General features: G+C 50.7%; 1 protein-coding gene across 2 annotated transcripts in view; it reads left to right on the top strand.

The window, feature by feature from the left end:
• SFXN5 (sideroflexin 5) overlaps positions 1-23,986 on the top strand; it is a 130,357-nt gene that overhangs the window by 92,112 nt on the left and 14,259 nt on the right. The window contains exons 11-13 of one of the 2 annotated variants that reach the window (XM_005901331.3): positions 9,860-9,975; positions 11,938-12,023; positions 19,338-19,455. In XM_005901331.3, coding sequence (XP_005901393.1) covers positions 9,860-9,975; positions 11,938-12,023; positions 19,338-19,455 — 320 coding nt within the window. The remainder of the gene's footprint in view (positions 1-9,859; positions 9,976-11,937; positions 12,024-19,337; positions 19,456-23,986) is intronic. The other variant, XM_070379804.1, reaches the window with a different exon arrangement.

The raw sequence follows: 23,986 nt of genomic DNA, 5'->3' as shown, positions 1-23,986 counted from the left end.
GCTAATAGAGTTTTGCCAAGAGAATGCACTGGTCATAGCAAACATCCTCTTCCAACAATACTAGAGAAGACTCTACACATGGACATCACCAGATGGCCAACACCGAAATCAGACTGATTATATTCTTTGCAGCCAAAGATGGAGAAGTTCTATACAGTCAGCAAAAACAAGACCGGGAGCTGACTGTCACTCAGATCATAAACTCCTTATTGCCAAATTCAGACTTAAATTGACGAAAGTGGGGAAAACCACTAGACCATTCAGGTATGACCTAAATAAAATCCCTTATGATTATACAATGAAAGTGACAAATAGATTTAAGGGACTAGATCTGATAGACAGAGTGCCTGATGAACTATGGATGGAGGTTCATGACATTGTGCAGAAGACAGGGATCAAGACCATTCCCAATAAAAAGAAATGAAAAAAAGCAAAATGGCTGTCTGAGGAGGGCTTACAGATAGCTGTGAAAAGAAGAGAGTCAAAAATCAAAGGAGAGAAGGAAAGATATACCCATTTGAATGCAGAGTTCCAAAAGAATAGCAAGGAGAGATAAGAAAGCCTTCATCAGTGATCATTGCAAAGAAATAGAGGAAAATAATAGAATGGGAAAGACTAGAGATCTCTTCAAGAAAATTAGAGATACCGAGGGAACATTCCATGCAAAGATGGGCACAATAAAGGACAGAAATGGTATAGACCTAACAGACGCAGAAGATATTAAGAAGAGGTGGCAAGAATACACAGAAGAAACAAAAAGATCTTCATGACCCAGATAATCACGATGGTGTTATCACTCACCTAGAGTCAGACATCCTGGAATATGAAATCAAGTGGGCCTTAGGAAGCACCACTATGAACAAAGCTAGTGGGGGTGATGGAATTCCAGTAGAGCTATTTCAAATCCTAAAAGGTGATGCTGTTAAAGTGCTGCACTCAATATGCCAGCAAATTTAGAAAACTCAGCAATGGCCGCAGGACTAGAAAAGGTCAGTTTTCATTCCAATCCCAAAGAAAGGCAATGCCAAAGAATGCTCAAACTACTGCACAATTGCACTCATCTCACACGCTAGCAAAGTAATGCTCAAAATTCTCCAAGCCAGGTTTCAGCAATATGTGAACCGTGAACTTCAAGATATTCAAGCTGGATTTAGAAAAGGCAGAGGAACCAATGATCAAATTGCCAACATGCGTTGGATCATCAAAAAAGCAAGAGAGTTCCAGAAAAACATCTATTTCTGCTTTATTGACTATGCCAAAGCCTTTGACTGTGGGGATCATGATAAACTGTGGACAATTCTGAAAGAGATGGGAACACCAGACCACCTGACTTGCTATACAGGAGAAACTTGTGTGCAGGTCAGGAAGCAACAGTTAGAACTGGACATGGAAAAACAGACTGGTTCCAAATAGGAAAAGGACTACGTCAAGGCTGTATATTGTCACCCTGCTTATTTAACTTATATTCAGATACATCATGAGAAACGCTGGGCGGGATGAAGCACAAGCTGGAATCAAGATTGCTGGGAGAAATATCATTAACCTCAGATATGCAGATGATACCACCCTTATGGCAGAAAGTGAAGAACTGAAGAGCCTCTTGATGAACGTGAAAGAGGAGAGTGAAAAAGTTGGCTTAAAGCTCAACATTCAGAAAACTAAGATCATGGCATCTGGTCCCATCACTTCATGGCAAATAGATGGGGAAAACAGTACAAACAGTGGCTGACTTTATTTTTTTGGGCTCCAAAATCACTGCAGATGGTGACTGCAGCCATGAAATTAAAAGATGCTTACTCCTTGGAAGGAAAGTTATGACCAACCTAGATAGCATATTCAAAAGCAGAGACATTACTTTGCCAACAAAGGTCCATCTAGTCAAGGCTGTGGTTTTTCCAGTAGTAATGTATGGATGTGAGAGTTGGACTATAAAGAAAGCTGAGCACCGAAGAATTGATGCTTTTGAACTGTGGTGTTGGAGAAGACTCTTGAGAGTCCCTTGGATTGCAAGAAGGTCCAACCAATCCATCCTAAAGGAGATCAGTCCTGAGTGTTCATTGGAAGGACTGATGTTGAAGCTGAAACTCCAATACTTTGGCCACCTGATGCAAAGAGCTGACTCATTGGAAAAGACCCTGATGCTGGGAAGTTGAAGGCGGGAGGAGAAGGGGATGACAGAGGATGAGATAGTTGTATGGCATCACCGACTCGATGGACATGAGTTTGGGTAAACTCCGGGAGTTGGTGATGGACAGGGAGGCCTGGCATGCTGTGGTCCATGGGGTCGCAAAGATTTGGACATGACTGAGTGACTGAACTAAACTGAACTAGATTGGTCATAACTTTTCTTCCAAGGAGCAAGACTCTACCTGCACCAAATGAGCAGACTGGCTTTTACTCTGCCTGCAAGGGTGATTTTTGTTTCCCTACATCTTCTTCAACATTTGCTATTATCAATTTTTTTTTATTATTTTATTTTTTAACTTTACAATATTGTATTGGTTTTGCCATATATCAAAATGAATCCACCACAGGTATACATGTGTTCCCCATTCTGAACCCCCCTATTATCAATTTTTAAAACTAAATTTTATCCATCTGAAATGGATCTTTCTCATTTTAATTTGCGCTTTCCAATTCACAGTATGGTTGAGAATCTTTTCCTAACTTCACTGGGCATTTGGGTTTCCAAATAGAAGAGAGAGAAGGAGATTTCTTTTCATTTATTGTTCAGTTGCTAAGTCTTGTCTGTTCTTTGGGATCCCATGGACTGCAGCATGCCAGGCTCCCCTGTCCTTCACTGTCTCCTAGAGTTTGCTCAAATTCATGTCTGTTGATTTGGTGATGCTAGCTAACCATCTCATCCTCTTCCACCCCTTCCTTCTTTTGCCTCAATCTTTCCCAACATTAGGGTCTTTTCCAATGAGTTAGCTTGTTATATGAGGTATCCAAAGTATTGGAGCTTCAGCTTCAGCATCAGTCCTTCCAATGAATATTAAGGATGGATTTCCTTTAGGATTGACTGGTTTGATCTCCTTGCAGTCCAACAAATTGCAGACAGATTGAAGACCTAAATGTGCACAGTAAAATGTTAAGGCTTCTAGAAGGAAATGTAGATGAACATTTTTGGAGTAAGGACAGAGTTTCTTGGAAATACAAAAAGTATATACCAGAGAGGAAAGGATTGCTTATTTGGCAACATATATGACGATCTAGTGTATGTTAAAGGGCTTCCCAGGTGGTGTAGTGGTAAAGAGTCTGCCTGCCAGTTCAGGAGACACAAGAAACATGGGTTTGATCCCTGGATCAGGAAGATCCCCTGGAATGGGAAATGACAAACCACTGCAGTATTCTTGCCTGGGAAATTCCATGGACAGAGGAACCAGGTGGGCTATAGTCCATGAGGTCAAAAAGAGTCAGACATGACTGCGTGACTGAGCATACACAAACACATATGTGTGTTAAACTGCATGACAGAAGACACCATCAACAAAGTGAGAAAACAAGCCCAAGCTATTTGTAAACCATTAAACCAATGAGTCAAACTCCCTTATTTTTTGCTTGCACCCAAAGATGAAGAACTCTTGCAGGTTAATTTTTTTCTTAGATTCAAAATCAGTCTTTGACTATTGTAAGTCCACATTCATTGAATTTTAAAATATTTAAAAGTATTTCTTTTATGAATTTTTACTTAAATATTTTTCAGTGAGTTTGATCATTGTATTTTTCTCTTTAATTTTTATCTTATATTGGAATATGGTTGATTGACAATGTTGTGTTAGTTTCAGATACACACCATAGTGATTCTGTTATATATATACATATATCTGTTCTTTTTCTAATTCTTTTCCCATTTATTTGGTTATTACAGAATATTGAGCAGAGTTCCCTGTGCCATACAGTAGGTCCGTGTTGGTCATCTGATTTAATTATTAGTAGTTTGTGTATGTCAATTCCAAACTCCAAATCTGTTCTCCCCCAACCCTTCCCCGACCCTGGTAACCTAAAGTTCATTCTTTGAGTCTGTTAATCACTATATCTTTTTCTTAATAATTGTTAAAGCTCTTTATGTATTTTGTGATCATTTTTGGCTGAAAGTAACAGAAACCCTCAAACTCAAACCGGCTTAAATAATAATGATTACTTTACAGAGCTCAAGTCTCCCTTCAGGCATCAAGGCCAGTCTTTCCTTTGCTCTGCCAGGGGCTTCATCTTCAGGCTTACTCCCTTCATGGTTGTGAGATGGCAACCGCAATTCCAAACTTCATATCCAAACCCACCACTGTCCAGAGGACAGAAGGTTCTGCTGACCACCACCTCTTTTTTAGTGGGAGGAGGACTTTCCCAGAAGTCCTGCAGACACCCCTCATTGTCTAAGTTGGTCACACATCCCATCCTAGATCAAGGGAAGGATTTTATACTTAATTATGGGGAGTCAGTCACCATGACCCTCCATTAGACCTTTCATATCAGTAGTCCTTTGTCATATATAATATATTTTAAAGCTTCCCATTTCTTGTAATATGGTTCATAAATAGGTATCAAATGCCATTGTTTCTTAATTCTAAGATACCTTAGCTGTGAGGCATTAATGTAACAATCTTTCCGAAGAGGAGAGGACTATATTTCATTTGAAGGAATAAATAAGCATATAATGCACATTCAATCCAAATCACTTTTTCAATATCACAGAGTCTGAATCTCAGCCTTTTCCACATTGTACAATACTGTTTTGGGCACTGATCGTTACATGCAGCATCATGACCAGCACTGCTTTTTCTAAGCTCTGCCTCTACTCTTGACCCTTTTTAGTCCCTGTTAAATTAACAGGATAATTTCAAAGCACATAAAAGATTATTGAGTTTTTTTTTTCAACTCCTACTTTATTATACTTGTGGTTTCATTTTATTCTTTACTTGAGGGAAAAAAATATTTTTAAAGTTAATCAGCTTCTTTAGGAAGTTTTTGAAACAGATGCCTAAGTACAGGACCCATGCATAGGTCACACCAACTCCTGCTGGGGTTTGAAATTTTTCTGATCTACTTTAAGAAGTTTGGCATTTCCTTTTCAACTTTTAGAAAAGAAAAGCCTGGTTACATTCTCTTTGCAAAAATGCAAAGTCTAGGTAAATTTAGGGTAAAAAAGTAGAAGTCCTTCAATAATCCCTAATTTCCAAGAGGATCACTTGGTGAGGTGTGACCCTTCCAGAACATTATCCAGGGATTTATGCAGACACGTGTGTGTACCAGTTATGTGGTTTACGTTCAGTAAATCACCCTGTACATGCTCAGTAAGTCTGCTCACATAAGTTTGTTCTGGCGATCTCCCCGTGTGAGTTCCCTAATGGTGGACATTTAGGCTGTTTCTAATTATTTGCTGTTACAAACAGTGCTATAATTAACATCCTTGTAAATGTCTCTTTGTGCATATGGGCAAGCATTTCTTTAGGGTAGCTATCTATGGTTTGGCAATTTCTGCTGCCTTTAATTGCATTGCCTGGTATCTGGCAGACGATCTTCTGCATGTACAATAACTTTTCATGTCCATGCTCTATTATAGTGTAAGTTTTAAAAAGATGTTTTAGGCAACAATTAGGAATCTAAGTTTAAGTTCAAATTCTGTGTGGATTGCTGTGGGCAGCTGAGGTGACACTTGGATGAACAGATGCCTCTACACGTGGCTAAGGTCGCCCATGCACAGGCAGTTGTGATGAAGAGCAAGTAAGGTCTCCCCTGCCACACGCATTGTAAGGCACATTGTGATTTTTGCACTGTTAAAATATGAGAAAATGCTTCTTAGAACAGAGCAGTTATGGTGTTTGATTTTCCCAGATAAATAGCCCACCCCATATTTTGAATGGCCCTTGCCCTGTGAGTTGATAACAACCGCATTTACAGAAATTCCTTTCCCCTACAGCTGGGAGTGTTTCGGGACTATTAACTCCATTGATCTATGCCTCTGTTCTGGTGCTAGTTCAAGGGGCAAGCTCCCCTGTAGTCTTCTTTTTGAGAACCTTCTTGCACATTTGTCTTTCTGTCTGCTGCTCTTTCTTCCTCCCCACGCTGTCCTTTTCACACGGGCACTTCATTAGCTGTTCACAATCTGCATGATTTTGCATCGTGGTGTGCCTGATGTGAGAACATCTGCGGTAGTCAAGAGCATATTTTCCTCAGGCCTTGACACTGAGCTCGCCATCAGCATGAAGCAGTCTCTCTCGCTTTCTCTCTCTCTCTTTCTCTCTCATCCACTGACATCTCCCAGCATCGCTGCTCCAACATCAGTTATGCCTGAGTCTTGAATGGTGTCAATCTGAGTTGAAAATGTGTCAGCTTTCTTAACATTATCACTAACAGACTGCTTAATTAACCTGCTGATACTATCAATAATGGATCTGGCTGGTACGATAGAAAGAAGACCCGCAGCCCACGGTTGGTCTCTCTCTCTTTTCATTTGTTTAGTCTCAGTGACAATGCTGCTAGAGCTGAACTTTTCAGGAGCGGGATAAGAGCGATCTGGGAGGGTTTGAAAGGAATACAGTAGAACTTAAAGCTCTGGAAGAGACAATGGAATCACTGAAACAGGCTGGCATTCTCGTTGCTCAGAGGTAGGGATGGCTAGTAACCGGTGCATACAGCAAGTGCTCAGTAAATGGCTAACCACTGTACAGAGTCAACAGAAGGGATTACAGGGCACGTGCTGTCTGAGTTGACAGTAAGAAAGTTGGTGTTCACCAGGAGGAGCCTGGGGTTGCCATCATTCTGTAGTGGCTTCCAGGGATTTCTCTCTTTTCCATCTCGCAGCTGAGATGAGAGGGGCACATTGTCGTTCTCAAAAGGGTCCAGACAGGGAGGAGGCTGGGTTTTCACTTCCTTTCATGCTTTATCTTTCATCTCAAGTGGCTTTGTGTTTGAACCAACGACCTCCTCTATCCTTCTGAGGCCACATCACATATTCAGAAATTTCAGAAAGCAGAGATGCCACCGCAGCCTGGAGCAACTCCATCACCTCCCAAACCATGCTCTCTCTTGTCTGTCTGTCTCGCGCGTGCACGTCACACACACACACGCACATAGACGGACTTGACACGTCTCAGCTGTCCCTGGCTTCCCCCTACCTGGACAAGCCTGTAAGCTCAGCCAGCACCCAGAAATTCACGGACACACTAAACGCATCCCCATTTTCACACTTGGGAGGCCGGCAGGGAGCAGAGTTCATAGAGTGAGTTTAGGCAGCTGCTCCTCCCCTGAACCACATTCCTGTGGCCTTGCCTTTCCTGGAATGGTGGTGGTGGTGGTGGTAGAATGTATTCTCAGAGGGCAGAGATTAATGCCTTTCAGGGCAGAAAACCCCAATATCATCTCCAAAGGTTTTCTTGGGTCTCCTAGTACTTAAGGGCCTGGCTGTCCCAAGGGTGTGATAGGTTGCAGTACATCGCTGCCACCACTAGAGGGCAAATCACTAACACAGGCCAGGTGCCCCTACCCCAGGCCTCTCCAGGGGCCCTTCTGGACCCTAAGCCCTAGAGGGACCCTGGGGCTATCAGGAGCTCACCTCTAAGGGTGAGGAGCAGGAGATGCAGAGCCAGGCTTGGAACCCAAGGCCAACTGGCCTGAAACCCAGGCTCCCATTCTCTCCTCCCTTACCTCAGATTCACCTGCCTGACTCTCAGTCTCTGGGTGTGTTTAAGACAAGGGCTTTTCAGCATCAACTCTACTGACGTGTTGGGCTGGATAATTCTTTGCTGCGGGAGCTGTCCTGTGCATTGAAGGATGTTTAGTCTCTGGTCTACCCAGAGATGCCAGTAACAACCCCTGCCCGCCCCCCCCCAGATCGTGATCATCAAAAATGTCTCCAACTTTGCCAAATGCCTCACAAAATCAGCCCCGGTTGAGAGCCCCTGTTTGAGACAGGGGAGTGTGGCTGCTGTGGAGACAGCAGGGACTGAAGCCGACAAGGTCTGCCCATGGCTCCCACTGTGACTGTGTGTCGTGTGGAAACACGAGAGCTACTCGGAGACGGCATATGTGCTGTAAATACGTTTCAAAACTGTATTGGGTCTCCTGCTTTTCTTCTCCAAAGGCTGCAGAGTACCTCGGTCTTCCCCTCTGTTTATTCCACCTCCCTGCTTTACTGAAACAGGAGACGGAGGCTCAGAGACCCTCAGGGCTTCGAGCGGCCCCTCACCTGCAGGGCCGGGTCCCCCAACTGCAAGCGCCCTGGCCCGCTCTGCTCCCTAGCATTGGCTTGGGCACCAGGAGCATCTGCGGTCCTCCTACTCCACCTGCCCACTAGGCCCTGCCGCCCTCCAGTTCCCCAAACCCTGGCGCCCCCCCCCTCACTGGAGGGAGTGAGGAAGCAGCAGGTGTTGATGCTAATCAGCGTTCACAGCCCAGAACTGCAGTCGCTCCCAGGCTCACACACTCCCCAAAATTAAACACTCATTATACAAAATTAATTGACATTAATTAGCAAAAATTAAAACTTTAAACACAGCAAGGCGCTTTGGGGGGAGGAGTGAAGCAGGCGGGCTCCACATTTGTCACCCCCCCAACTGCCCACCCTCCCACCATCCCCAAGTCCCCCCACTTCCATCCTGGAGCAGAACCAGGGTTCAGGCGAGGTCAGCACCCACACCCGGCCCTGGGCCCAGACCTAGCCATGTGAATCCCAGGGGAGAGAAGCCAGCTGATGGGTGGCCCCCCAAAGTCGGCACACTCTGCTGAAGTAAGGAGCTAAGAGCCGTCCCCTCAGCCTGGGTCCCCATGATCTCAGCTGAGATGTGGAGGCATGGAAACCCAACCATCTGAATCAAGCATGTAGAAGGCATGCCATTCACCCCAAACTCGTCCATCTCCTGGGTACCCAGAGGATGGGGCACTGTAGCCTTTCAGCTCTGTCCCACTTTGCTGTGTGGCCTCAGATAAGTCACCCCCCTCTCTGAGCCTCAATCTTCCATCCATATGATGAGGGGGAGGTGCTGGGTGAGCACTGAGGTTCCTGCCTGCTCTGGCACCTGCTGTCAGGGAAGCAAGTCTCTGCGAGCTTGATTCACTCTGAGGAGCAAAGGGCTAAGTGTGTGGGGGGCAGCTGGCATTTTAAGAGGATGCCCAGAAAGGCAGCCAAGGGACTGAGGAGCTGACAGTGGAGCGTCCGGCACCAGTGGGGATTGGCCTTCAAGCCACAGAGCCCTCCTGGATGGGCATCCACTTTGCCTGCCGGTGGGGCCTGCCCCTGAGGAGAGGAAAGCAGTGTCCTGGACAACTGGCTGCTCTCTGAGCCCTGAACAGTTTCCCCTCCCCCCTCACACTGGTTATTTATTTTCCACCTTTGCTTTCCAGGTTCCCAAGAGCCCCACATCCTTCACCAGGCTGATAGGCAGCAGAGCCATGCCTCCACCCACTATGGGAACAGTGCCGTGCTTAGTCACTCAGTCGTGTCCGACTCTTTGTGACCCCATGGACTGTCGCCCACCAGGCTCCTTTGTCCATGGGAATTCTCCCAGGCAAGAATACTGGAGTGGGCTGTCATGCCCTCCTCCAGGGGATCTTCTCAACCCAGGGATCGAACCCAGGTTTCCTTCCTTGCAGGCGGATTCTTTACCATCTGAGCTATCAGGGAAGCCCATGAATACTGGAGTGGGTACCCAGAGAGGATCTTCTCCAGGGGATCCTCCCAACCCAGGAATGGAACCGGGGTCTCCTGCATTGCAGGTGGATTCTTTACCCGCTGAGCTACCAGGGAAGACCCGGCATTTATTCAGAAGCTTCGTTGCTTGGTGTGGGTGGAACCCAGTGGTCTTCTCCACAAGGTAGAATGCCATCCTCCCCCCCTCACTCCTGCTCCCTTCTCTCTCTCCAGCCAGCGCCAATATCTGCAACGTGGTTCTGATGCGATACGGGGAGCTGGAGGAGGGAATTGACGTTTTGGACAGTGATGGCAACCTCGTGGGCTCCTCCAAGATCGCCGCCAGACATGTGGGTCATCTGGGGGCTCAGGGGGCTGGTGGGGAGGCTCTGGTTAGTTTTCCCTTGACATGATCATTCCCCAGGGGTTTCTGTCCACCGTGCCCTTGCCTTTCCTCTTGAGCACGCCTCCCCGCCCCTGCCCCCCACTCCCATCCATGTGAACCACAGGCCTCAGGTCTGGCCCTCGCCAGCCCTGCCTCTTGGACACCCTTGCTTCTCTGCAGCAACCTCTTCACCCCTGGGAAGCATCCCCATCTCTTATCCCAGCCCCTTAGGACCTGCTTTCTCTGACCTGTTAATTGGTGAGGGCAGAGGAGGCCCCCCGCGCCCCGCCCCGCCCGCGCCCTGGAGCTTTCTTTCCCTTCCCCAGGACCTAGAGCCCTGCTCCTGGGGCCTTCATATCCCCCTGGGTGAGAAGAGGACAGGTGGAAGTGGATGATTTGTGGTTCTGTGCTAACAGGCACTTCTGCAGGTGATACGTCACCAGGGAGTGAGTGTGGCCAAGGTGAAGGGATTTCAGGCTTGCAGGAAGCCATGGAGATGGTTTGGGGAAGAGTATTTTGTTTCAGGAGGCCCTCTTTCACTTCTTTCACTTTTCACCAGCCTCACTCACTCTAGCAATTTTTTAAAAAATTCCAGTCTGTGTATATATCTCCCTGTGCTTTCCGGCCTTCATCCTAATGGCACCTAGTGTCATGTCCTGCTCTAGCCTCCGAGTGCTGGGTCCCCTCTGCTCCAGCCCCTCTCCCTCATCAGCTTGCACATGGGGCCGCCACTGCGCTGTCAGCGAGGCCATCTCCATAAGCCTCTGACCCCACTGGGAAAGTAAGTGTCCGTGCACGGCTTGTGAGGGGCAAGGAGCTCGAGGGTGCTGGCGTCCACACCACATCCTCTGCTTTCTGCACAGGCTCTGGGTGCCTGCCCCCCCACACACACACATCCTTACACCTGTTCAGGAGACTGAAGGGACCCTCTCCCAGGCCTTCCTGCAGCTGATGATGAAGAACCCAGGTTCCTGGGAGAAATATTCAGCCCCCGGCCCCTCATCAGAGGGGAGTTAGCCTCAACTTCCCACCTGACCCTAACCTCCTATCCAGCCCTATTCTCTTTCCTGACTTCCTGAGAGGGTGGCCAGTAGTGACAGCTCCTTCACGTGGTCCAAACAGCAGGGACCCCCAACTCTTCTGCAGCCCTGGGCTTCCCTTGTCTTGAGGCTGCCGGCCCCTTGCCATTCTGGAGAAAGACTCCAGGGACCCACGTGTTACAAGCATTCCTTGAGCCTTCTCTGAGAGCCAGGAGCCTGCATCACAGCGACCATCAGGATGCAGAGATGCCACTGAGCTATACCTCGACAGCCGCCACTGCCCGGGGATCCTGAGGGAACCCCCCGAGCCAGGCCCCAGGCAGACCCCTTATGGGGACCACAGACACTCAGCAGAAGCCTTTCCCACTACAAAGTTGACCTCTTGTCGCTAAGAAAGACTCTCCTCCAGAGCCAGGAGATGCTTTAAGGGCCCAAAAAAGAAAGTCAGTCCCGGAACCTCTGTTCTCACTGGGCACAAGGAACCTCAGGCAGCTCAGCAGGTCCCAGCAGTTTGTTCTGGTCCTTCCAGCGCCTGCTTTGTTTCTGAGCATCTCGAGTCCTCCATGTGCTTCCTCTCAGCCGCAGCACCACCCCCCACCCCCAACTCGGGCACCTCCCTGGGCGCAGGCCTCTTCCTGGGACTGCCTCTGTATTGCCACCCCTCCCCCACACGTGGCAGGTGATGGGAATCTGTGATGGGAAGACAGGGAGAGCTTTTTTCTGTTGTGGGGAATACAGCTTAGCGAGCAATTCCATGAATTATTCCGTTCAGCCAGATGTGCTTAGCAGCAGTTCACACACCTAGGGGCTCCAGGGCGGGCTTTGCTGCCAGGCAGCTGTCCCACCCCCAGAAGCCCCTGCTCACCAAGCCTCTGCTTGCCCCTCAGGCCCTGCTGGAGACAGCGCTGACACGAGTGGTCCTCCCCATGCCCATCCTGGTGCTACCCCCGATCGTCATGTCCATGCTGGAGAAGTGAGTGGGGCCAGGACGGCGGCCATCGTGGAGGTGGAGGGGAGGGGGCCCTGCTGGCCCAGGGCAAGGGCCCTAGTTTGTTCTGACTCTCCTTGAAAGGACTGCTGGAATCATCTTGTGAGAATTAATGGACTCTCCCTGCTCAGGACCCTGTGCTAGGAGCTGGGAGGGAGGTCCTGATGCACAAGGCAGGGCTGGCGCTTCTTAGGGTGTGTGTGTGTGTGTGTGTGTGTGTGTGTGTGTGCACTCTATTAGTGCACAGCATAGGACCAGTGATAGAGAGAGCGTTTGAGGACTGTGGAGGGAAGACTACACTTGGACCCAGCATACCCCTTTCAAGTATCTGCAGTGAGGCAAGTCTCCACCTCACTATGCCTCAGTTTCTCCATTTATAAAATAATAGTATTAACCTTCATGCCACCCTCAGAGGGATGTTCTGAGAACATATTTGTCCTGACTCTAAAGAAAGAGTCAGGAGTCATGATTGTGTCTCTAAAAGACATATCTGCTTTTTATAAGCAAAAGATATATTTTGCTTAATATAATTGTTATGGTAGTTGGTTCCTTTTAATTGACAAGTGATATCCCATTGTAAGGGCTTCCCTGGTAGCTCAGCTGGTAAAGAATCCGCCTGCAATGCAGGAGACCCCAGTTTGATTCCTGGGTCGGGAAGATCCCTGGAGAAGGGATAGGCTACCCACTCCAGTATTCTTGGGCTTCCCTGGTGGCTCAGACAGTAAAGAATCCACCTGCAAGGAGGGAGACCTGGGTTCGATCCCTGGGTTGGGAAGATCCCCTGGAGAAGGGAAAGGCAACCCACTCCAGTGTTCTGGCCTGGAGAATCCCCATGTACCAGAGAAACCTGGCAGGCCACAGCCCATGGGGTCACAGAGTCAGACTCTACTGAGCGACTAAGCACAACACAGCACAGAGGAGATACAATAATAAGAACAGTGATGTAGTGATTCTATTAATTAATGAGGGTAAAACTGAATGATGAAGATGGGGATGCTGCTGGGAGGAGAGGCTGAGGGGAGGAGGGAAGAAGCAGGCAGATCCCTGAAGATGAGGGCAAGTCTAGGAGGATGGCAAGAAGCAGGGAATGGTTCTAGGTGCAGGGAGGAAGATAAGCAAAGGCCTGGAGGTCTGGTACAGGTAGAAGTGAAGAGGTGATCGCTCCCTCCCTCTGGGGGCCCAGCCTGGAAGGGGGCACCTCAAGGCTATAGATGGGCTTGGGGCTGTGTAGGACAAGGATGGGGTTGGTGGCACTCCATGGAAGGCATAGGTTAGGGGCTTCTCCCCAGTTTGAGGACTTTCTTATTCTCACAAACCAAATGACAATTAGCATCGAACCCTTATTAAACACTTGTTACATCCCAGTCCTCTCTCAGCCAGGTCCCTACCTAAATGCCATCTCCTCAAAGATGCCCTCCCTGACCACCCCATTGAAATGACAGCCACCAGGACTCCTTCCCTGGCTACACTGACTTATTTTTACTCACAGCACTTACCAATATCTGAGATTCTTTTTCTAGCTGTATATTATCTGTCTGCTTCACTAGAATGTCATCTACACTTTTGTTTTTAAAGTTACTCAGTCATGTCCAACTCTTTGTGACCCCATGGACTACACTGTCCATGGATTTCTCCGGGCCAGAATACTGGAGTGGGTAGCTATTCCCTTCTCCAGGGAATCTTCCCAACCCAGGGATCGAACCCAAGACTCCTGCATTGCAGGAGGATTCTTTACCATCTGAGTCACCATGGAGGTGGGTAAATTCCTTTTGTTTTCTGCCTGGCACAGTATCTAGCATAGTTCCTGGCAAATAGTGATGTTCAGTGTTTGTTGAATGAATGAATGATCTCATTTAACCTTCACAACAGTGCAATGAGGTCAGTATGGTATCCCTATTTTACAGATGAGTAAAGGAAGGCAAAAAGAGGTTGTGTATCATCTGCTTACAGTCACTCACTAGGAAATGGCAGAGCCAAGCATGACCCAGGAAGATGACTGCAAAGCTGGGCTCTTCCTACCACACTGGCTGCGTTTTGGGTTTTTGGATCCAGCACATAATCACGTCTTTGGAATCCACCCCATATAGAGACAAGGGAGGAGCAAATTTGGGGACCTGGTCTCAGAAAGCTTGTGTTTTGATACAGGGGGAGACCCACACACAGGTCAGCTGCGGGTGGGACCCAGCAGTGTGTGAACAGGGTCAAGGTGATCTTGAGGGGGGTCTGGTCCAGAGGAAAGGGGCTGCAGCCAACTCTGAGATCAAGATAGGATTTGGTAGAAAGGAAGGCTTTGGGGGCAAGATTGGGCCTGTTGTGTGGACCTTGGAGAGCCCAGCCTAGGAGAAGAAAAGGAGCCCTGTGTCCAGCTATGGGGCTGATCCCTTTCTCCCCTGGAAGAGGGGAGGTGCAGGGTGGGAGTGAGTACCTGAGTGGGGATGGCATATTGAACACTGAGATTTAAGAAAATTAATCTCCTCTAGAAGTTGCGAAAATAAGTCCTGGAAGTGATTGCTTTGGTGCCCCTGACCCTGTAGACATAACTCTCTGGTGACCTGAAGCTGTCCCCAAATACCAGTGACTACAAGTGCACACAAGGACCCCACCTGGCAAAGAGGAAGTAGGGGGGCTTCTGTCTTCAAGGCGACTGAATCTTGAACCTGAAATTTGCAGAGGGAAAATGTATGTGATGGATGTTGGTGACATCTGAACTGGGTTTGCAGTAAGTGGAGTGGTGGTTAGTGTCCCATGAGTTGGAGGCTTCACGGGAGATGGGGTGAGATTGTTCCAGTTCTGAACATCCTGGCCTGGAATCAGCCTGGACTACGGGCACCCCGAGTCTGACTCAGCTCTGAGTCCTGAAAAAGCCCCGAAGGCAGGTAGGTTAGTGGGTTAGTAGGCAGCCTTGTATTTGGTTGGTCCTTTCTCAAAGCTCGTGGGAGGGTCTCTGAGGGAAGAGAAAGAGTCCAGTCTGGATTGCCCCAGGAATATAAGGTGGGCAAGACTCAGTTTGCACCCTCAGAGACATAACTAACCTCACATACAGGGGGAACTGCCAGACAGAGGTGGGGGCCGGGCTGCGCAGGCACCAACAGAGACTCCTGGAGGCGGGGTTCCACGTCACCACTTCCGCTTCCGGGTCTGGCTCGTCAGTTTCCCACCTGGAGAACCATTGCACCGCCCCCCTGACTATCTGGTCTGCTACAGGTCGGCATTTTGCACCACCCAGCAGGCCCCCCCTGTCGAGCACCCCACAGCCTTCCCATGCAGGGTGCTAATGACGGGGCCTCTGCTGAGGAGGCTGTTGGGGGAGGCAGCCTGACTCTCGACTCTCGACCCTGGGAGCCCTGGTTGGGTGAGGGAGTCAGGACCGCCAGGGAAAAAAGACAAAAGAACACTTACAAAGCAGCCTACTTGCAAATTAATGGAGCGCAAAGTAAAACTGCTCCAAGTGCTGAGGGAATGCACAACAATGGGGAGACAAGCTGTTGTGTGGCGGGCCTCAGTATCTCCTCTCCGGGGGAGCTCTCAGAGACGAGGTCCCTGGGTTTCCAGCTAGGATAGCACAGGTGGGGGGCATGTTCAGATGTCCCGTCTCTGAGACTGAAAGGAAAGGAGTCTCAAGTCAGAAGCCAAGAAGCCTTTAGCACCAGAGCAGGGCACCCCTCTGAGGAGCTGCACACCCTCCCCTCACCCTCCACTACCCCTCCTCTCAGGTCGGGGCTCACACTCCAGCTCCACCGTCCTGGGGAGGAAATTGGTTTTGGACTCTGGGCTGGGAGAGCAGCCCCATACCCCCACGTGATCCCCCCAACTCAGAGGCAGGTGTGGGGCTCTCTCCTCCAGCCCTGCGTCCCTGCCCTCGATTGGGGCCTTGGGTTCACTGCCCTCCCAGGACGGGTCTCAGCTGGTTGCGGTTCAGACCACACCCTCCACGGTAGTTCCTGAGGCCGCTCCCCAGCCTCCCTCAGTCCCTGGGATCCGGGTCTTTCCTCTCTCCCAGGCATTCGCACATCTCTCCATCTGCATATTCTAACTCCCCCAGCTGCCTTTCCAATTCCTCCCTGCCATTTCCCTCTCCTCCACCCCTCCCCCTGTCCTGCTGTGTTCACTCTCCCTCCCGGGCTGGGGCTTCAGAGCCCACTGTTGGCTGCTGTCTGAGCCTGCCTCCTTCCCGGGTGGGGAGCCAGGCCTGTACAGTGAAGACCTCAGCCAGCCACCTTGAAAGAGGAGCGGAGGTCACAGCCCCACGTGGAGGGGGCTGGTCTGTCCAGTGTCCCCACTGGAATGAACCCATGGCCTGCCCCTCACCTGTCAGGGAGGAAACCTCCCTCCATGACCTTGGGGGAGGGACAGTGCCTCCAGGGAAAACACACCCTCCTGTCTGTCCCCTTGCTCTGGCCACCCTCAGGGCCTGAGGTCCCAGTCACTGCCTCTCCTGGTCCTGCTGGAGAAGTTGTGCATGTTAAATCTCTTCAGTCATGTCTGATTCTTTGCAACTCTATGGACTGTAGCCCACCAGGTTCGTCTGTCCATGGGATTCTCCAGGCAAGAATAGTGGAGTGGGTTGCCACGCCCTCCTCCAGGGGATCTTCCCAATCCAGGTATTGAACCCAAGTCTTTTTATGTCTCCTGAAATGGCAAGCAGGCTCTTTATCACTGGCGCTGTTGTAGCCACACGTTCCAGGAAACACACTCACTCAGAAGGACAATGCAGATAGTGGAGTGCAGTTTATTACACCAGCAGGCCCAAGGCAGAGTCTCCTTTTAGCCTGACCGACTTTTGTGAAAACCTCATATACCTTAAATGTGCTGCTCAAGCCCACATCCCCAAATTCCTTAAATCAACCTTGGAAAGTGTTAAAGGGAGACACAATCAGGTTACAGCCATGATTCATAATCAGAAGGGTCAGCTGGTTATACATTGTGGCCTACACCAATTGGTGCCATAAAGATTACAAAGGTGATTGACTGCGTAGGGGATTATTACATTCTTTTTGGCAATGGGAAATCTTTGCCAAAAGAGGCGGCCAGTTCGGCCATAGGTATGTTATCCCCATTGCTACTGTTGTAGGAAGAGGGGGCCTCCCCTCCAGGGCCCCAAGAGCAGGCTCTTGTCTAATACTCGGAAAAGAATTGTCCGAGGAGACACGTGCTGACAAAGCAAGAGATTTTATTGGGAAAGGGCACCCGGGTGGAGAGGAGTAGGGTAAGGGAACCCAGGAGAACTGCTCTGCCAAGTGGCTGGCAGTCTCGGGTTTTTTGGTGATGGGATTAGTTTCCAGGTGGCCAATCATTCTGATTCAGAGTCCTTCCTGGTGGCACACGCATCGCTCAGCCAAGATGGATGCTAGCAAGAGGGATTCTGGGAAGTGGACAGACACGCGGTGTCTCTTTTTGACCTTTCCCGAACTCTTCCGGTTGGTGGTGGCTTATTAGTTCCGTATTCCTTACCAAGACCTCCTGTCGTAAAACAATTCGTGTGAATGGTTACTAGAGAGCCTGGTCAGGGTGGGCGGTTTCAGTCAGTGTGCTTCCCCTAACTCTACCAGGCACGTAGTCCAAAGCTCACTGAAAGTGCAAGATGGAGTTTCCCTCTTTTTCAAGATGGAGTTAGCTCAGCCTATTCCTTTCCTCCCTCAGCGCCACCTAAGAAGCCCCCTGGACTGAGGCAGAGGGAAGGCCAGAAGGGTTTGAGTTTGATTTGGGCCATTCTGTCCCACTGCTCTTAATCCTATGGAAATTCCCCTCCCCAGTAGATCAATCAGGCTTAATTCAACAACTGGTCAGATGGTGGGGTCTAGGCCAGTGGGGAGGGCTGGGGGACAGCCCAGCCACCAGGATCTACCTCCTTCCAGCTGGAAACAAGGGCAGTAACAATAGCAACACTAACACCCCTCACTGAGCACTTAGTGTGTCCCCGTCTTTTACTGAATAGAACTTACAAGTAATTGGATCATTATTGGTACCTTAGCAGGCACATTCTGGGCCACAGTGTCCCAGAGTGTGGTCTGGGGATCACCTGTTTCAGACTCAGGGAGGGTTCCCAGGTGTGGTACCCACAGAATCAGGATCTCATGGAGGTGAGCCCGATTTAACCCCAGCCTGGGTACCAAGTTTGAAAACCACTGCTCCCAATTCTGCTGTCCCCTTAGAGCCAGAGTCACTCTTGGGATTTGTGTCTGGAGGTAATTACAGGTGGTGTGGGATTTGCCTGCCCACACACTGAGGCACAGCCCCCAGGAGGGCCTCCCCTACCTACTCCAGGAGAGGAGGGCAAGAGTCTCAGTTCCGTCTTCTTCCCACAGAACCGGTCTTCCTCCAGTGAAGGCTGACACTTCCTGAGGGCAGCGTTAGTACCCACCCAACATCCCTTGGCAAATAATCCATCCTGCTGGTGCATCCCACCCCAGGCCTCCCCCAGGTAGATGGCCTGTGGTGTTCACTAGGACCCAGTGGATTATACAGAACGAGATGCTCTGATGGACAACACAGTGAAGGTGGACCTGCCAACCACTATGGTCCCCACTCTGTCTGGAGAGCTTGTTCTGTCATGGGGCTGGGGACCTGGCCCCAGAGGGAGGAGGCTTTCATACCCCTTTCCTGTCCAAGAATCCCTCCTGACACTCGTTGCAGAGAGGGGTGTTAGCTGGCGATGATGTGGTCAGAGGGTCCACAGGCAGGAGCCGGAGCAGCTCAGTGACAGCACTTGCTGGGAGTCAGGAGTCCAGATAGCAGCCCTGCCTGCCTCCTGCAGACTTGGCCTTGGCCTTGGGCAAGTCCCTGTCTTCCTCTGTGGCTTTTGGGTCAAAGTTGACCAGGCGGCGTGTAATCTTCCCATACCCAGAAGAGGATCATCCCCTCCTGGCTATGCACATGTGTGTATGCGTGTTCGTGACGCGTGAATGTGTGATTTGTTATGTGCTGCCTTCAAGGACCGTCTTCCTCTGCTGTATCCCCGTGGGGTCCCCCCAGCCCCTACACAGGAGCAGGGATCGGCAGCTTCCTCTATTGTCTCCCCCATTCGGGGTCTTCTTTCCACAGTGGACATACAGTGGGGTGGGGCCCCCACAAGTGCTCGTTTATGAGCTGTGGTTGAGAGTTCAACCAGCAATGTTCTTCAGGGCAGGGCCTGGGGAAATGGGTGCCAATGGGTGAAGGTCCCCAAGACAGAATTTCTCCATTGCTATTTGACTACTGGCTAGCACTGGCCCTTGGGCCCAGTGGGACCCAGCGTGGTGGCTAGTGGCCAGCTCACTCTGTCTCCTGGTCTCATGGCTCCCCCTTTACTCTCTTCCACAGGACAGCTCTCCTGCAGGCGCGTCCCCGGCTGCTCCTCCCTGTGCAAAGCCTTGTGTGCCTGGCAGCCTTCGGCCTGGCCCTGCCGCTGGCCATCAGCCTCTTCCCTCAGATGTCAGAGGTCAGTGGAGGGAGGGGCTCAAGGGCAGGACAGGGAAGGTTTGCAGTTTGGTCATTTATAAACCAATACTTAGTGCTGACTCCTTAGCAAGGGGCTAACTAGGCACTGGGGTTAGAACATGAATGAGACAGGCCCAGGTTCTAACCTCAAAGAGCCGAGGTCAGGCAGTGAACACAGCGATGACACAAGGAATAACAAGTGAACGGTGAGTAGTGTGAGGACGGGAGGTGTTCGGCTGTGGGAGGGGACAGTAGGGGCCCAAACGACGCCTAGAGAGACATGGCGTTTCATGGGGCCTGAAGGATGGGTTAGAGCTGCCCAGGCATGTAAGAGGTGAGAGGACACATAGGCTGAAGTCACCTGGTGTGAAGGTAGGCAACTGAGGCCTGCATTTCTGGTGGAGAGGGGGAAGATGAGGGGCTGGTAAGGGGGCCTAGGGTCAGGTGGTACTGGGAAGCTGGAAGCCACCACAGAGGGTAAGTGTTACCAGAAGAGCTGTACAGAGCAGGGCCAGAGTCCTGATTTTGAATGGTCCCTGTGCTTGCATGGTGAGGCTGGGTTGCAGCTCCAGAGGAGAAGGAGCCTTCAGGAGGCAGTGGCGCGCGTCCAGTGAGAGGATGGTGGCTTGGACCAGGCTGTTGGCAGTGAGCATGGAGAAAAGTGGGTCCTTGAAGATAGAGTTAGGAAGCAGCTTTATCCGGATTTGACGAAGAACTGCATGTGGTGGGAAGACAAGAAACCGGCAGGATATGCGCCCGGCTACCAGGCAGATGTAGGTACTACTTAACAAGATGGAGACACGGAGGTGCTGACATGCGGGAGGACAGCGAGTGGAGCTGGATGCGTGCATGGGGCTTGAGCCTGCGGAACACGTGAACGGAGATGCCCTGTGGGATTTGGCTTTGGGTCTAGAATCCAGGAAAGAGGCCTGGGCTGGAAGGACAGAAGCAGGGGCCCCCAGCCTAAACAGTGATGGAAGCCAGGGTAGTGGGTAGGACCAGTCAAGGAGTGTGTGGTGAATAGAGGCCTCCAGAAGTGTGCTGCCCAAGGACGAGTGGCCAGGGAGGTAGGGATAGAGCCAAATGGGATGAGACGTGGGGGCGTCCTTAGACAGCAGACCTTCCTGTGAGGTCAAGCTCTGTGAGGTTGAAGAGTGTCATTGGTATCTCTGGACATGAAGGCAAACCCCATCCCAAGGGATCAGTGGGGCTCAGCGGGGGGTGGGGGTGAGGAAATGGGGTGGCAGGCTGACCGCTTGGTCTAGAGGCTTGGGATGCAAAAGAGAGAAGAGAAAGGAAGCCAAGGGGAAAGAGAGAAGCAGTCCCACCACTGGAATGAGATGTAGGGTCAAGAGAGGCTTTATTTTCACTGTTTACAAATGGGAGAGACTGGAGCTTGAGCAAATGCAAAGGGAAGACCTCAGGAGAGAAGGAGGACATTGGAGGGGGAGGATGAAGAGCACGTCCATGAAGTGGGGGAGGCAGGGCACAGAAAGCAGTTCGGAGGATTCATTCGGTGTGGTGACCCCTCTCCCCTTCAGTAGGGGGAGGCAGATGTGGTTGGGGTGGAGTTCAGGGGTGGGAGGTTAAGGAAGTTGTTCTGATAGCTCCTGGGGTCTCAAGACTGAGCAGAGGAAGGAGGAGAGTGGGAAGGGGAAGTCAGAGGGCCATGGAGAAGGCTGGAGACCTTCAGAGGGAAGAGCAGGAGAGACCGGGGACCAAGGAAGTCAGAGAACCTGGAGGGCAGGGCCAGGGGTCAGCGGAGGGGATGGCTGGGGGAGGGTTCAGGGCTGTGGGGGTGGCCAGGGATCATCTACCCAGAGATACGGGGCCAGCTCCAGTTTTGTCTGGCTGGGTGAGCCATTTGGGAGGCTGGTATGAGTTCAGGAGGAGCAGAGGACTCCAGAATCTTAGCTGGGTTGGGGTGAAGAAGCACTAGCAAGCTGAGTGAGAAGAGCAAGGTTTGGTGCAGAGGCAGACCTATGGAGGCAAAGAACGACCACTGAACTCATGGGAAGATGGCGGCTGTGGCTGCAGCACTGACCCTGCTCAGTCCTCGCCAGAGGGAGTGCGAGGGGTACAGGTTCCCCCAGGGAAGTTGAGGAAGGTGAAAATAAGGTCCTGGGTGTTACACCTAGACTGTGAGGACTGGAGACATAGGGTCTTAAAATAGGAGGAAGTGACCCAGCCTCCAGGCCCCAAGGAGGGTATGGACTGGCGTCACTTCCCTCCACTGAGTCCCAGAGTTTTAGGAGGAAGCTATAATGGGAAGGGTCTCCTGTCTTGGGGGCCAGCCCAAGGCAGGTGGATGGAAAGCAGTATCCTCACGCCCACGGGCCCAGCCTTGCTACAAAGCTGGGGTACCCTTCCAAACCTTATAGCTCACTCCCAAAGCTGAACAGCTATATCCCGATGCTTAGGGACTCTAAATGGAGCTGGGGGTTCCAGGTTGCCTGGAAGCTCTGAAGATGGCGGGGAGGGCACTTCTTAGTGGTCCCAGCATCCCCATGTGGAAGGCCTGAGCCCACACTCCCCATGGTCACAAACTGCATCTCTGTGCAGTTGGGCCGCGTGTGCAGTTCTGGGCACGAGTTGAGTGCTCCAGGTGCTTGCAAGCACCCCTGTGTTCAGAAGCCTCCAGTAGCTCCCACAGCTCTACCCCTCTGCACAGGGGAGAGACCCAGGGCAGAGAGAGCCCACGAGGGAACTGGAGCCTGTCCCATTGGAAGGATTTTCAAGATCATCCAGTTTAGCACCCTCCTGGCTCTCTGTGGGGGGAAATGGAGGCCCAGAGAAGCTGAGGGTCCAGCCCAGAGTCGCAGATAAGCCAGAAACTGATGTGGGAGAACACCGCAGATGCCGGCTTCCAGTTCAGAGCTCCCAGGAAGTGTTGCATCTGCTTGTTTCGTGGGATTTTCTCTCTCTTTTCACCTACCCTGGGGCAGTGAGAGAGGAGGGAGCTGGGGCCTCTCTGTGGTGGTGGAGTCTAGAGCTGTAGGTCTTTGGAGGGTGCTGCTCTGGGACAAGTAACAGAGAAATGGCCACAGTCCAGCCACTCCAGCCTCCAGCTCTGGCTGCCGAGAGGTGGTCTAAGGGAGCGACGTCCAGGCTCCTTCCTTCCCCCATGCCTGCCACAAACAGGCATGAAAGTTAGTTCTGGGTGTCTAACCAAAGTCCATCTCGTTGCAACCCACGCCTCTTTCTCTAGATTGAGAAGAATGTAGTCATTTTGTAATAAATCTCTAGAACTTTCTCTGGGAAAGGAGGGTAGGGCCATGATTTTCAGAGCCTCCTCCTCGCCTGCATCAACCCTACAGAATGCAGGCTGGCCTGTGCATTATGGGGTGTTTGGAGGGCTGTCTCTGACCTGTGGCACTAAGGCCATCAGGCTGAGAGGACCTTGTTCCCTCTTTCTTCCTCCCAATTAATTCTCTCTAACGAGGTGCTGCTTCTGCTGTGTGGGGATCACGTCTCACATCCCAGAAGCCAATGGGATTTGCCACAATGAGTCTGGACTTGCTTGGGCTGACCCAACCTTGCCAAGAGCCACCAAGGCTGTCAATAGGAGTAATCGCTGGCACACTAATTAATTAATTAGGTGACCTGGAGATGGAATTTAGGAACTGGTTCCTAGAATGGCTGGCCTGCAGTGATTGGTGTGGGGTTTCCAACCCACTAACCCCAGAAGTTGAGGAAACAACTTCAATCCCCTCTTTAATCGCTGGGAAAGTTTTGTCTACTCTTTTCAAACTAGTGTTTCTGCCTATTAAAATGGTGCTAATTTTAAAATTAAAATTGCAAATGATAATAATTATAGCTACCATTTACTAAACATCTACTGGGCCAGGCAGCAGGCTGGGGTCTCTGAGTGCCTTGTATTAAATCTTCCTAATATTCCTTAAGTCAAGGGAGTACTCCTGTTTATCAAGGGGTGCTGCCTAGACAGTTAGATATATGAGTCTCAGGCTCTGGGGAGAGATTTTGGTGGGGGAACATGGAACCTTTGATGCATGGGGGAGACTAAAGCCCTAGAAGTGTCGAGGTTGCCATGGGAGGAAAAAAAGCTGTCTTAAAAAGGGCAGGAGCAGCCAGGGGAGAAACCTGATGAGCGTTTTCATGGACCCTGAGGACAAGGCCGTTTTGAGGAGGAGGGGGCTCCCTGCAAGTGAGCTGCTGCGGAGGAGACTAGCAGGGGTTGACAAGGCTTGGCAGCCCGGGACTGTAGCTGGACAAAGCAGCTGAGGAGGCAAAGTGGTGGTCAGGATTCTGTCTCTGTTCCAAGCAATGAGCTCAGGGATGGGAAGCCACTGGAGAACAGCAAAGAAAGTGTCACTTGCCAGTGTTCTGTGAGACGGTCAAGGGATGGGACACATCGGGTGGCCGCTGTCCTGTGAGATGGGGGGTTGGGAGCCCGGGGAGAGGGCCGTGATGGGGAAGGAGTCGTACAGCCCAGGGCAGAAAGGCCTGGCCTCCCGGGGGTCCTGGGGTCCAGTAAGCAGAGGGCCCTGGTTGATATGGTGGTGAAGTGTGAT

The sequence above is a fragment of the Bos mutus genome, chromosome 11 (assembly GCF_027580195.1).
Source record: "Bos mutus isolate GX-2022 chromosome 11, NWIPB_WYAK_1.1, whole genome shotgun sequence".
NCBI classification, from domain to species: domain Eukaryota; kingdom Metazoa; phylum Chordata; class Mammalia; order Artiodactyla; family Bovidae; genus Bos; species Bos mutus.
The sequence above is the reverse complement of the archived record's forward strand: the minus strand, read 5'-3'. Positions and strand labels throughout refer to the sequence as shown.